This window comes from Cnephaeus nilssonii (genome assembly GCF_951640355.1).
Source record: "Cnephaeus nilssonii genome assembly, chromosome: 3".
Classification (NCBI taxonomy): domain Eukaryota; kingdom Metazoa; phylum Chordata; class Mammalia; order Chiroptera; family Vespertilionidae; genus Cnephaeus; species Cnephaeus nilssonii.
Genome location: NC_137074.1, coordinates 37,894,555 through 37,909,889, shown reverse-complemented (window position 1 = coordinate 37,909,889; position 15,335 = coordinate 37,894,555). Strand labels below are relative to the sequence as shown.

At 37.7% G+C, this 15,335-nt stretch overlaps 1 protein-coding gene across 1 annotated transcript in view; it reads right to left on the bottom strand.

Moving 5' to 3' along the window:
- Positions 1-15,335, bottom strand: part of PIK3CA (phosphatidylinositol-4,5-bisphosphate 3-kinase catalytic subunit alpha) — a 79,721-nt gene that overhangs the window by 38,437 nt on the left and 25,949 nt on the right. The window contains exons 2-5 of the mRNA XM_079762660.1: positions 4,331-4,758; positions 3,589-3,798; positions 1,775-2,025; positions 33-278 (exon numbers count right to left, since the gene is read on the bottom strand). Of these exons, the coding sequence (XP_079618786.1) occupies positions 33-278; positions 1,775-2,025; positions 3,589-3,798; positions 4,331-4,682 (1,059 nt within the window). The 5' untranslated portion in view covers positions 4,683-4,758. The remainder of the gene's footprint in view (positions 1-32; positions 279-1,774; positions 2,026-3,588; positions 3,799-4,330; positions 4,759-15,335) is intronic.

Genomic DNA, 15,335 nt, shown 5'->3' with positions numbered 1-15,335 from the left:
ATATAAAATAATAAGCATCAACATGACTTTACCTTGTCAATGTCTCGAATATTTACATTTACATAGGTTGCACAAAGAATTTTTATTCTTAGTGCACTATTTATACCCCAAAGGGATTTTGTAGAAGTTTCTCCATTCATATATGGTGTAGCTGTGGATATGCGTCTGGAATAAGATGGCATTGTAAAACAGTCCATTGGCAGTTGCGAGTAAAGGCTTTCCTTAGCCATCAGCATCAAATTGGGCATCCTCCCAAGCATTATACAGCTTCTTATATACTGTAAAGGAGATGGGGAGAAGCCCTTTTTTAAATAAGGTTTTTCATTTTAAAAGCAACATGTAAGAGTATTATGAGAGAATTTACATACTAATCTGCAAAGGTGATAATGAAATCAAATATTATAGATCACATTTCTTAGCAGTTGCTACATTTAACATTTGAAATACATATCTGGGAGTTACGTTATAGCACAAGATCAACGAAGCACCTATTGGAATATAAATTGTATTAAAAAAAAAAGGTCAGTTTTTGACACTTTAGTTCTACCCTTAACTGTAAGAAAAAAAATTACAAACAAGGATCAGAGGATACTCATTATGAAAACACTGCACTTGTTAAAGGAAAAGCAACATCATTTAGTAAGCTTCTATCATTCTATCTATTAAGTCATATCGATGTCCAATCCAAGGGTTGCTGCCCCTTGCTCTTTTGTTGCAACATTTCTTGAGAAACATTTGTTTTGCTAAAAAGTACAAAACAAAACAAAATAAGAGTAGACTGATAAAAATATAGGATGTATTTAAAAATATATTAAAACACATTGTTTGATCCATGAAGTGGTAATTAGGATAGAAATTTCAAATAGAAATGCTACAGTGTACATATTATAATAGCCTATTTTCTTACCCGTAAATCCACTAGACTATAAGCAACCTGAAGGCCAGAACCATGTCTTGCTTGGTATTGTAAATCAGTACTTAGCATACACTTGGTACAAGTATAGTTGCTTCTTATATGTATTTATTAAATAAACAGAATAGAGAATAGGGTAATATTAATAGTATATCTTAACAGAACTAGTAAGTCATAGATTTTTTTTTTGAAATGTTTAATTACTGCTAGTGCCATTGCTTGCAAGGAGATAAAATACCCCATATTTTGGGGTTAGTGTAACTGCCAATGTTTTTATGTTTGTTTGTCTTTTTTTGACAAGGGGACATTTATGTTATTGCTTTCTTGCATATTCAAATGAATACAATAAACCCCTTTATAAAAACAAAAGAAAAAAGAAGGCACATGAAAAGCCTTCTGTGCAAGCTTCATGTTATTTAAAATTCTTACTGGCTAATAAAAGTATTTCCACTATAGAACTGGAGCTGTCTAGAAAAGCATATGATGCATTTTTTGCATGCAGAATACCTGAAACATTGTACTTACCTTATAGCACAATTAAACAGTCACCAAATCAAATGTTTGTATCTGAATAATAATACAACTATTGTTACAATTGCAAAACCGTTAATCAGCTTATCCACATATATAATCAGATCCCCAATTACATAAAATTTAAAGAAAGAATAGCATCTGTTATTTCAAATTTAATTCATCATCAATCTCTCAAATTAAATAATTATTGTATAAAAATAAACTTGTGAATATTATTTAATAATATTATTTATTTCTCAAAAAGTATGTTCTAAAAATGCAGACACTAGTCCCCAATTTGATTACTTTTTAAATTTAAAATTAATATTTTTGAAACTTGTTACTCACCTTATATTGACTCAGAGGATATTTTTCTAGGAAGTATTCATCACATCCACACACTTTTAAAATATATTTGCCCTGATATTCTAAAACACAAAGTTTTAGTTGTTCAGATGATAGCAACATACTTCGAGTTTTTTTCCTGATTGCTTCAGCGATTACTTGTTCTGGCACATAATCATGGTTGATTTTCAGAGTATACTTCTGCTTGTCATTATTTGGAGAAACTATCACCCAAATCACCACTATTATTTGCCCTATAAGAGGAAAACATTATTAGATGTAATCATCATATATATTTCATTTTTCAAGAGACAAACTTCAAAAAGCGTGCACTACCATTCTTCTAACCATAATCATAAATGACTTATAATCTAACTAATTAAATGCAGGCAAATCTTCAAATCTAATAGGGCTGCCAGGCTATGTCCAAATCTCATGTTTTATGGCAAGCATGCAAAACTGACTGGTGGGTCATAAGTACCTGAGACCAATATAATTCCATTCAAAACTGCATGGTATACTTCATGGATACAACCTCTGTGAAGAGTGACTCATGATAGTATACAAAAGGTTCAGAAGTGGAAGGGTTTTTGGTAACTATGGGAAAGAATCATGGAGACTTAAAGAAAGATGATAAATCAGAGTGAGAGAAAAGATGGGGGAGGAGGGAAAATAAGATGGATTTTCTTCTTTTTTTTTTTTCTTTTAAAATCAATTAAGCCAGAGGATTAAAAAAAAAAAAAAAGATGATAAACTAGAAAGATTAAAACTGTCAGAATGGCCTAGGTATTCATAGTACAATTCTTCCAACTACCTTATATGTTGGAAATTTTTCATAAAGATTGGGTAAATATAAAAGAGTGCTTGTTCCATTTTAAAAAGTATGCTAGCATAGAAAAGAATTTCAAATAAAATGTTATGTTATATTGCATTAAACTACTCTGAATAATATGGGTGAAATAGTAATAAGATGTTAACTTATTTTACTAACAGAACTTTATATTTATTAGTGTGTGCGAGTTAAACTATTCTATAACTTCGAATTAAAAACTTCACTTTGGCCCTGGCCAGTGTGGCTCAGGTGGTTGGAGCGTTGTCCCATACACCAAAAGGTTGGGCTTCAATTCCTGGTCAGGGCATGTACCGGAAGGCAGCTGACAGATGTTTCTTTCTCCCCCCACAACCCTTTCTCCTCTCTCTAAAGTCAATAAGCATGTTCGCAGGTGAGGATTAAAAATAAACAAACTTCACTTTGTTATCTTGAAAAATACAGAAATGTACCTGATATATTTTCATTTAAAAATACACACAATATAGTTTATATTTTTCATGCTTATTTAAATCTAGAAATCAATATATTAAAATCAAAAGTCAAAAGTGAACCTCAATATGATCAGATTTAGTATATCTAACATTAAGAAATTTATTTTTTTGAATATATGATATATATCAAGACAATGTCAAGTTTTCCTAAAATTTCATAAAATGTGTATCTATTTGTACTTGTTTTTACATGTAAAATGATAATCAGCTGTAATTCTACAGCAAGGAATGTCAAACTCAAACTTCTTTAGTTTTATTCTGAATAAACAATTCACCAAGGGCTCAGCACCATATGCACACAATTCAATCAATTAATAAGTATTTATTTGTACACAAGTTGTGTACTTGGCACTCAACTATATCTTGTCAGTATAAGCAGTATCTGATTTCAAGAAGCTTATCATCTAACTGAGATAAAAAATACTTTAAAAATATAGACACGATAGAAGTTTTCACTACAGTAACCAATTATGGTAGACTGCAAATTTTCTTACCTTTATCTAATTTATTATATATGTGTTTTGGCAATTCTGGTGAAGATTCTACATTTGGAGGATAAACATACATTGCTCTACTGTGAGGTGAATTAAGATCCCTAAGATCCACAGCTTCTTTACAAACATTCAGAATATTTCTTCGGAAGTCCTGTACTTCTGGATCTTTAACCATGTCAAATTCACACACTGGCATGCCGATAGCAAAGCCTTAAAAATTTATAGAAAGAAATAATATTCTATTAAATACACAGTATAAACATGTTTCTTATAAATAGAAAACTTGGTAGATTTGGAAGATCACAATAGAATAAAGACGTTTCTCTGGGTTTAAAATATTTTTTATGCACACATACAGTAAGAGTTGACAAGGACTCAAATACTTTTAATAAACATTATATTTAGCAACTTGGAGCAAAGGCAGCAAACATTATCCATATCAATTATTTTTTAGAGAATAATAAAACAAAACTGGGCTATAACAAATCTAAGTCAACCATACAAATCATACTTCTTAAAGAAAACTTTATTAAAAATACCAAGGTGTTAAAAATAGTTCTTAGTCCAATAGTCAAAAAATACTTTAGATTTGCAATGATTCTTATTTAAAAATCTATTTAAGATTACAAAGGTAATTAACTGGTTCAAACAAATATTTCAGTGAGGAGAAAATAAAGTTGCACAGTTATTTGCATTATTAGAATAGGATGACAATGGCATTTAGTCAAAAATTTTCTCATACCAATTTCTCGATTGAGGATCTTTTCTTCACGGTTGCCTACTGGCTCAATTACTTTTAAAAAGGGTTGAAAGAGCCGAAGGTCACAAAGCCGTCTTGTTTCATCAAAAAATTCTTCCCTTTCTGCTTCTTGGGTAACACTTACGAAAATGTAAGAAGATTCATCTTGAAGAAGTTGATGGAGAGGGTACTTTCTTGCTTCTTTAAATAGTTCATGCTTTATAGTTACTAACGTAGCCTCACGGAGGCATTCTAAAGTCACTATCATTCCATTTGGTAGTAAACATTCTACTAGGATTCTTGGGGGCATCAAGTGGATGCCCCACAGTTCACCTGATGATGGTCTTGGAGGCATTGTTCTGATCCTTTACAAGTTTTACATATAAAACAACTTTAAGGAATTAGATGTGTGGCTGTCCCAAAGCAGAAATCTAAACCAAAGAAGGAAAACAGATGTTAAAAGAGAAACAACTATAGAAGAACAGATTTATGGCATTTTATTAAGTGTAAAAACTCATTTTCCATAGTTTGAATTAATTAGGATAAGTAATAATTAATCTTATATATTTTTGATGGAGACTGTTACTCCAAATTAGGCTGACAGAATTGATTGCAAAGCAGAAATTAGAAAAAAAATCACTTGTATTTCATTATATTTAGTAAAGTCATTTAATTAAAAAAAAATTTCATATGAATGAATTTTTAACAACCAGGTCTTATCAAGAGAAAAATTAGACTATGGGAAGAATGAATTAAGTTGTAATTGAAACCAAAATTTCCATCACCCATCACCTCTACCATTCTCTTCTATTTTACTGAGCAGAATCTGGGCTAAAAAGGATCCTTTATCATGGGCCAACTGCTCTCATTCTAAAGATGAGTAAAGCAAAGGCTTAGAGAAGTAAAATCTTTTACTTTTTCTCCCCAACCTCCACCCTGTGATAATGAGAAATTATATAGCTTAATCTTTTCTTCTTTCTTAAATCAATCTTTGTAATTTCCTTTTGTGTACTGATTATTTTCTAAGTGATATCTTGGACCATTCTGTTTTTAAAGTATGTTAGGTATATGGTCACTCTAACATAAAGTGCCATCAATGGATTTTCCTTGAGATGTGACCAACTGACAATGATACATCCACTTTATCAAATAACCTAGTCCTAATACCTCTGATTGAAATGATCTACATATAAAGGAGATCCACTTACTTTCTTTGTCAGTACAATGTTCCAATCTTGTTAAGCACTTGTAATATTTTATTTATTTATTTATTTATTTATTTATTTATTTATTTATTATTTATCTATTTATTTTTATTGATTTCAGAGAGGAAGGGAAAGGGAAAGAGAGATAGAAACATCAACGATGAGAGAGAATCATTGATTGGCTGCCTCCTCCACACCCCCTACTGGGGATCAAGCACGAAATCCAGGCATGTGCCCTTGACTGGAATCGAACCCAGGACCCTTCAGTCCGCAGGCCAATGCTCTATCCACAGAGCCAAACCAGCTAGAGCAAGCATTTGTAACATTTTTAAAAATATTAATTATCATTATGATTTGAAGCCCTAATTTTTTAGATGTCAACAATCTTGAGGGGATCTTTTGGAAGATACTGTCAAAACCAGAAAGCACAAGTTTATTTCTTGTTTGTGTTTATTTTTCAATTTTATTCAGTGAGCTAAACTGCAAAGGTATAAAAAAAGGCAAAGTGAGAGACATTAGGAAAATAAAAAAGAAATAAAAGCTGGAGAAATGAATCAAAGGTCCAGATAACTTACTATATTTGATTACTATAGGCACTGGGGACAATAGCTATAAATGACACTTGGTTTATTCACTAAAAATGTATTGGTGCTGTCCCCAGAACCATGTTAGGTACTGGGAATGTGACGATGAGCAAGACACATGTCCCTTCCCCTCACAAGACAAAGTTAAGAGTGGGAAGATTATGTGTATGCTGGGTTTTGGGGTAATAAAATTCACAGGTATGAAACAGAAAAACATGCTCTCATGGAGAATGCCAAATGCTATAAAAGCTCACAGTTGTCACTTGACTCAATGGAAGTTGGGGTAGGGAGGCTTTCACAGGAGGTAACATATAAACTGAACTTTTTAAGGATACACAGATACTGAGCAAACACAGTAAGAGGCGAGGAGCATGTTGCATCTAATCCAGAAATCTATCTCTGACTCCTCTATGTCATACCTATCAACATCTAAGCCATCAACAAATTCCGTTAATTCTATCTCCTGATCTGTCTATACTCCTTCACTATCACTTTCAGTACCTTTGGGTCAGGCCACTACTATTTCTTGTCTGGACCACTGCAAAGGCCTAAGTGGTTTCCCTGCATCTAGGTTTGCTCCCCACAATGCATCTTTCACCTGGTGTGGCTTGAGAGAGCAACAGGCCTATTTTGGGCAGCGATTTCTGTTATACCAGTTCTCAGTTGCAAACAAGTGTTTATGGTATGCTTCAGAGTTTTAACATATGAAAGAGGTGAGGAGTAGAAATAGAAGAAATTTCAAGTCTTACCCTGCCTCTGAAAATATAAAAATTGGAAGACAATCAAGAATATACAATTATTTTTTAACAGTTAAAATATTTTTCTTCAAATTTATAGGAGACCCACTAAAGTTATAGGATTTAAAATACAGATCTCCTATTTCTTATATTTTTCAAATTAAATTCATTGACTAGAAAAACAACAACAAACCAGATGGATCTGTGCATATAATTTTAAAAGTGAGTTAGGCTAAGCTTTTTAAAACATACAAGAAATTTAATGAATGCAAGGGATAATGCCAAATGACTACTTTTAAATGATGACCTGCCTGCACAAAAAGTTCAAATAAAAACAAAACAAAACCACAAACGACACCAAAACAGCAGCTGTGTTTTACAGTTTTCTTTGTTGAATGGCACTAACAGGTCTATGTTATGAAATCCTGGGGGCAATTATTTTATAGAATAGATAACAACCCCCAGAGTTTCTCATATGTTACTTAAGAATTAGCAAAAGAGAAGTATAGTATAGTAGACAGATCATTGATTCTAATCTTTATTATACTATCGTATATTTATGGGCAATTAACAACTATGAAATACTCAAAATACACTCTTCTCATAAGAGAATAAATGCGATCATAGCCATAAAACACTTGGAGATCCTGGAGGGCAGGCACTGGTTGATATTATGGTCATACTACTCAGAAGAGAGAGGATGCTTACTGTCTTCTTATGCCAGGCCTTATTCTGCACAAACCATTACCTCAGAGCTCACATGAACAGAAGTGTAGAAATACAATGCACTTAGGAAGGCAATAACCCTTTATAAGACAGGTATTGCCATTTTTACATTATAGGGAAACCGAAGATCAGAGAAGTGATTCACCACCAGATATGGATTTTGAACTTATGTCTAGGTGATTTCAAAGTACATGCTATTATTTGGGCTTCAGTTATGGCCAGGTAATACTCATTGGTGGTGAATAAGAGAATGGGCTCTAAAGTTACACTGGATTCAAATTCTGGCTGCCTTAATTAGTTGTGTGGCCTTGAGAAAGTTTAATTCATCTCGCTGAACTTCATTCTGTGCCCCCCCCCCCCCGCCGCCATTAGTTAAATTGGGATGATGGTACCGTATTTTTCTGTGTATAAGATGCTATTTTTTTCTAAAATTGTTAGACTGAAAATGGAGGGGCATCTTATACACAGAAGTCAGCTGAGAAGGGAGCCGTGAAGGTAAGTAACTGCCCATACTTTGTCAAAAAGGCTTCCTCCAATCACGAGCCTTATTGTTACTGATGTCAGCTGATGCCGTAATTGGAGGTGAAGGTGGAGAGTGGGCAGATGCAACAGGGACCAGAGCATTCTGAGCCCATAAAGTTGTCAAAAAATAAAATGATAAATAACGGTAAGTGATTGTCTAACTCTACAAAATTCAAACTAAATGTAATCAGCTATGCAGAAGAGCATGGAAACAGAGCTGCAGAGAGACAATATGGACCTCCTCCCACTGAGTATAGGATCAGACAGTGGAGAAAACAGGAACTACAACTTCTTAAGCTGCTAAAAAAGAAGAAGCCTTAAGAGGAAAACCAGCAAAATGGGCAAACTTGGAGCAGAGGCTGAAGACTTGGATTATGGAGCAGCGCCAGAGTGGCTTATGTGTGTCAACAAAGCTTATTCAATATCAGGCAAGAATGTTTGCAAGCGAAATGAACATTGTTGATTTTACAGGAAAGGCAAAATGGTGCTTCAATTTCGTGAGAAGGGAAGGGTTGGCCATGAGAACACGAATAAAGTTACCTCAGAAAATGCCACCAGTTTATGAGGATGATCTCACGTACATAGACAGTGACTCAGAAGACAGCAGTGATACAACAGAAGTTGAAGAAATTGATATGTCTGGAACGAACAGTGATGAAGAAGAGAGCAGTGATGCAACAGAGGCTGAATAAAGTGACATGCTGCATAATATCACAGAACTGGTATGTAAGCATTACCTGTGGTAATGACTAAATAAGAATGTGTTCTGTTTTATGTTTAAAATATTGATTTCTTAATTTTGGGTTGGAAAAGTGAGGGGCATCTTTTACATGGGGGCATCTTATACATGGAAACATACTGTGTATACTTCATCAGACTGTTGTATTAGACAAGGTGGTGTATGAAAAAAACATGTGAGCAAAGATATCTACCCAGTAAGCACCCCATAAATGTGCTAACTATTACTATTAATAAACCTGTAAAGCATTCCTATATTATCTTTTCAAGCTATTATGAATTATCCAGGTCTGGTACCAGATAGGGATGGAGAAAAGGGGTCTGGGTTCTTTTACTGAGGGAGGCAAATAAATAAGGAGCTTCACAAGCTGTTTCATCTTCAAAAGCTGAAACTTGAAGGGAGCACTGGCAATGCAAGGCTCACAGACAAGTTTGGAATAGTAGTGAGTGGCTCAGATGCTGGTACTTTGCAGCTGCTTCTAGTCCCCAGACTCCTGATATTTCTATTGAAATGGTACAGTTATCTACAGCTTAGGTGTGAGGAATCCCTTGCTTTCCATCCCCGCCAACCCCATGTTTTTGGAGAAATATCTGCTTGTGCTAGGCTCCTGGATAAATACGCTATGAAAACAATGGTACATAAGATGCTTTCCCTTCGGTTGTGGAGGGACTCACAGTTTACTGGGGAAGATAAAACACAGAACACCTTTAACAATGGGAAATTGTTATAAGACAGAACATGAATTTGGAAAAAGTCACAAAAAATCTCCAATTGCCTGAGGAGGTTAGGAAAGGCATCAGAGGTAAAATTTAAGAAGAATATTGTAGATTAGTAGAGAGTTTGCAGAGAAGGGGTGGCTGGAGCATGGGAGATCTAGAGGGTGTTTTAGATTGCCACATGAGTATGTGTGCAAAGTCACAGATCGTGAAAGAACATAGCCGGTTACCTGCAATACAAGCTGTTTTTTATTGCTTGAGTCTGAGTGTATGGTAATAGGGAAGGTATGTGACAAGGAAGGTGGGCTGAGAGGTAGGGAGGGGACACAAGAGTCCACCTTAAGAAGTTTGAATATTACATAGTTCACCCTAAGTAAAAGCGAGTCCCTGAAAAGTATTCTGAACAAAAATATGACATGAAACTTTCATGATTTTAAAATTCAGATTTCTTTAAAACTTTGCTTTTCAACTATAGGATATAATCAAATACATTAAGCCAAGGTATGAAAATATCTTCTCAATTCTCTGAATTTGGAGCAAAATTCTTAAAGTTAATAAGTCAGAGCATATATTTTAAGTACAAGGGCCTTTACATTATAGAAAATTATATGTTAATAGAAAAAGTTGAATTATCCAAACCCAAGCGCATAATCTATTTACAAAGAAAAGTAACTTATTTGAAAATTAAATTTAATATACAAATTTGCATTTTGGAGGTTTGAGGTCACAAAAATGTATCTGCTAAAAATAAAACACTTTAAGAGTCAAGGAACACTCTATGGGGCTTTTGAGTTCAGAATGCCAGGGCTAAATGTTCATATGCTGACAAATCACAACTATTCACAACTCTTAGGAAATAAATTGGTTTTGCTTATTCTAAATTTTTATATATCTACTGATAAGTTATTTCTGTGGGGCAATCCTATTTTCTTTTTTATATCCCTACCTGAGGATATTTTTTCCATTGATTTTTTTTTTTTAGAGTGGAAGGGAAGGAGGGTGGGGAGGGGGGGAAGGGAAGAGAGAGAGAGAGAGAGACTGGTTGCCTCCCACACACGCTCTGACCGGGGTAGGGATCGAACCTGCAACCCTTTGGTCTGATGCTATAACCACTGAGCAAAACTGGCCAGGACTAATCCTATTTTCTTAAAAGAGTATCTATAAGTCATCATTTACCCTTTTCTTAAGGAGTCCTCATTATAAAACTAATTACTGTGCTATCCTAAAACACAATATAGCAAAGTTCTTCTATCTAAAGGTCTGAGGGTATTTTTTGGCCCTAAAACCAACAACCCAGGTTGGAGATGGTATTTTTTAAATTGCTTCTATCCTTTATTTTATAGCAGATAATGGTTGTCCCATGGTCATCCTCAGCTGTGGCTAGCTGGCCTGGTGATGTAGCCTCCTTTTCTATTATTCATATCTAGACAGCATCAACACTTGACCACCATTTTGTAACAGTCTATAAACAAAAGGCCGCAGACCACATGATGATATGAGAACCGCTCCAGCATGAGCTTAAGAGCACAAAATGTGTAACAGATACTTTGCTGATCAGATAATTTTGTTTACTTCCTTGTTCTGATATTAAAATTACTGTTTGGGCAGGAGGCACTGAAAGTCTCTTGGTTCTCATGAGGCCTGAAGCTGCATTTTTTTCTTCGTAAAGGCTGGGTGTACATTAGCAGTCCAAGTGGAGTAGATGGTTTTGCTCAGCAGGAGTAAAGATACCTTTAAGTACAAAATAAGAGCAGAAATAAACAGCAGAAAATTGTCTCAGACTCTCCACTGTCATTTGACTTTTAATGCATTGGGCAATTTCAATTTTGAACATTTGATGTGCACTCTTTTAATCCAGTAAGACAATTTGTTTTATTAACTCTGTCTTTCTTAACTTAGAATGGTATTTCCAGATTTCATTTAAAGCAAGGGCTATCAAACTATGGCCCCAGTGCAAATCCAGCTTACCAGCTGCTTTTGAAAATAAAATGTAATTGGGACACAGCCAATAAACTGTGTTACATATTGTCAATGATGCTTTTGCACTATAACAACAGAGTTCAGCAGGTGCTATAGAGCCCATGCAGCCTGCAAAGTCTAAAATATTTACTATAGCCCATTATAAAAAAAGTCTGCTGAATTCTGACAAATTTTATTATATTAGAATTACCTGATATAAATGGGAGAATTTCCAAATGCACAACAACTAATAAGTTATCCCCAACCCTACCTTTGCAACTACAGTCCTACACTTGCAACCTTAGTCTTTTAGGGGTAAAACAAACAAACAAAACATTAATTTTAGCCAGTGAAATTAAAATCTTGAAATAGAAAGTTTCTCAGAAGTCACTTAATTGGATATTTTCCACTGATGGGAGCTCATTACTTGATATAAACATTTTTGTGGAGTACTTCTAAAGTTATTCCTGAAGATTGCTATTCCTAAACTTCATTTAATCAGTTCTGTCTGCCTTCTCTATCTTTTCACATACTTGACAGTGACAAGAATGTTCCCTAGATCTCTTTTCCCCCAATTCCTTTCGCTGTAATGAAAGTGAGATAGTTTATCACCATCTTCTTTGTCTTCATTAGATGTGTTCTTTTGCTTAAATTCATCTCAAAATGCAGCAAGAAAAATCTAATACAATACTCTAGAGTCAATATCACCAAGGCAGAGAGTACAGAAAACTATTACTTGACTGTAGATTATCTATATACTAGAGGCCCAGTGCACAAAATTCGTGCATGGGGGTGAGGGGTGTTCCTCAGCCCGGCCTGCACCCTCTCCAATCCGGGACCCCTCAGGGGACGTCTGACTGCTGGTTTAGGCCCGATGCCTGTGGGATCAGGCCTACACCGGCATTCAGACATCCCTCTCACAATCCAGAACTCCTGGCTCCTAACCGCTCACCTGCCTGCCTGCCTGATGACCCTAACTGCTCTCCCCTGAAGGCCTGATCTCCCTAACTACTCTCCCCTGCTGGCCTGATCCCCCTAACTGCTCTCCTCTGCCAGCCTGATCCTCCTAACTGCTCTCCTCTGCCTGCCTGATTGCCCCTAACTGCCTCTGCCTGCCTGATTGCCCCTAACTGCCTCTGCCTTGGCCCCGGCACCGTAGCTTTGTCCAGAAGGTCGCCTGTAAGATGTCCGGTCTAATTAGCATATTACTCTTTTATTAGTATAGATATAAAAGGCTAATATGCTAAGTGTCCGACCATCCAGCCAGTTGCTATGATGCACACTGACCACCAGGGGCAAACGCTAACGCAGGCGCTGCCATGTCACACACTGGCACCTTGGACCCAGTGCCCACAAAGCAACACTCAGCTTCCCCCAAGTGGACACAGGCCCTGCCACCACCCCGGAGCGACAGCCCACCAAATAGCAGCTGACACTGCTGAGACCCCATGGCACAAAATGTGGCCCACAGCCCAGCCCAGCCTAGAAATGGTTGCTGTGGGCGCCGGGTAATGATGTCACTTAGCAACTCTCGGCTTCCTCTCCCTAGTGACTAGCCTCCTTGCAGTTTCTTCAGCCCAGGAACACGACTTGCTTTATAGCCAGGTGCAAACATTTCATACTTTAACCAAATGTCTGTGAAGCATTCTCCCGTGCCTCATCTCATTTGATCCTCACAGAAGTCCTGGAGTAGGTAGATAGGAAATTCAGTGGAATCCTATTTTCTTTTCATTAGCCGGAAAAGGAGATTTAGAAAGTTTAGAAACTTGACCCCACTGAAAAGAAGAAATAGTGGGCCTTGAAAATGACTTCAGGTTTTCTCACTGTGTAGATTACAGTCAAACACTGCTGCAGTTAAATATTTTACCTTTTGTTCTCCCTGCCTGATCTATAATAATTATCTGCTTTGTGTTGATATTTACTGCTGTGTTGCTGACAATTACCTGAAAGAAAAGTTGGGGTGCTTCACTAGGCTGGAAAAAGTTTGGCTACATTAGAAAGCAGGTCTAATTAAGCAAGTTTATTCTATATATACTAGAGGCCCAGTGCACAGATTCATGCACCAGTGGGGTCCTTCGGCCTGGCCTGTGGGGATCAGGCCGAAACCGGCTCTCTGACATCTCCTGAGGGGTCCTGACTTGCGAGCGGGAGCAGGCCAGGCCAAGAGACCCCACCGGTGCACGATCAGGGCCAGGGAGGGATCCCAGGAGGGCCCCAGGGTGTGTCCTGCCTGTTTTGCCCAGTCCTGATAGGGGCTGATCGGGGCCATCTTGCCCAGTCCCGATTGGGGCCGGCCAGCTGGGGAGGTACCACGGGATGTTGGCTGGCTGAGGAGGGACTATGGGAGGGCTCCAGGGCGTGTCCGGCCCATCTCGCTCAGTCCCGATGGGGCCGGGTAGGGACCACGGGAGGGCTCCAGGGCGTGTCCAGCCTGTCTTGCCCTGTTCCAATTGGCCAAACCCCAGCAGCAAGCTAACCTACTGGTTGAGCGTCTGTCCCCTGGTGGTCAGTGCGCATCATAGAGACTGGTCAAACGAACAGTCAGATACTTAGCATATTAGGCTTCTATTATATAGGATAAAAGGCTAAGATGACTTGTGCATGCACAATACATATAAAGCTCTTGCTGGCGCCAATCGCACACATGTGTTTCCATCTGTCATTATTGATCATGAATTTGGTTGACACTTCTATTATAGAGAAAGGGTGAATAGCGATATTAAAATACTAGTAGCCCTACACACGAATCTGTGTGCCAGTAGCTTGCTGCTGCCCTCCTGTAGCTCTCCGCCTGCTGCCCCACCCTCCTGTAGCTCCCTCTGGCCCCCCGCCCCACTTCATAGCTTGCTGCCCTGCCCCCTCCTATAGCTCTCCACTGCCCACTTGTAGCTCGCTGCCCCACCCTCCTGCTGATCCGTGATCCAGTCGTTATGCAGTCAGTTGTTAACGCTTCACAGTGTAACGACCATTTGCATATTACACCTTTATTACATAGGATTTCTTCTAATTAATTTCCTTTCAATGTGCATGAAGCCATGCACTAGGCCACTAGTGTTTCTATAAATGCAGCCTTATACTGCAGAGACTTTTCCTGACTTTTTCAGAGAGGAAGGGAGAGGGAAAGAGAGATAGAAACATCAATGATGAGAAGAAATCATTGATCGGCTGTCTCCTGCATGCCCCTTTCTGGGGATTGAGCCTGCAACCTGGGCATGAACCCTGACCAGGAATCAAACTATGACCTTCTGGTTCATGGGCCAATGCTCAATCACTGAGCCACACTGGCCAGGCTGATGCGATTACTTTAAAATATACATAAAGTGATTGAAGAGGGTAAAGGTGGTCAAATATATGGTGACACAAGGAGACTAGACTTTGGGTGGTGAGCACACAATGCAATCTATATAAATAAAAGCCTAAGCGACCGTCCGACCAGTAGCTATATGTGCACTGACCACCAGGTGGCAGACGCTCAACGCAGGAGTGGAAACCACAGGCATGGAAACATGGAACAGACTGATGAATCTCAGAGGGAAGGGGGGAGGGCAGGAAGAGAATAACCAAAGATCTTATATGCATACTAGAGGCCCAGTACACAGATCTGTGCACTGGTGGGGTCCCTCGGCCTGGCCTGTGGGGATCAGGCCAAAACCGGCTATCCAACATCCTCTGAAGGGTCCTGGATTGCGAGAGGGTGCAGGCCAGGCCGAGGGACCCCACCGGTGCATGGCCTCTAGTATATACATAATATATAGAATATATGTACAATATATAGAATTGCACACTTGAAACTTAGATAATCTTATTAATTAATGTTGCC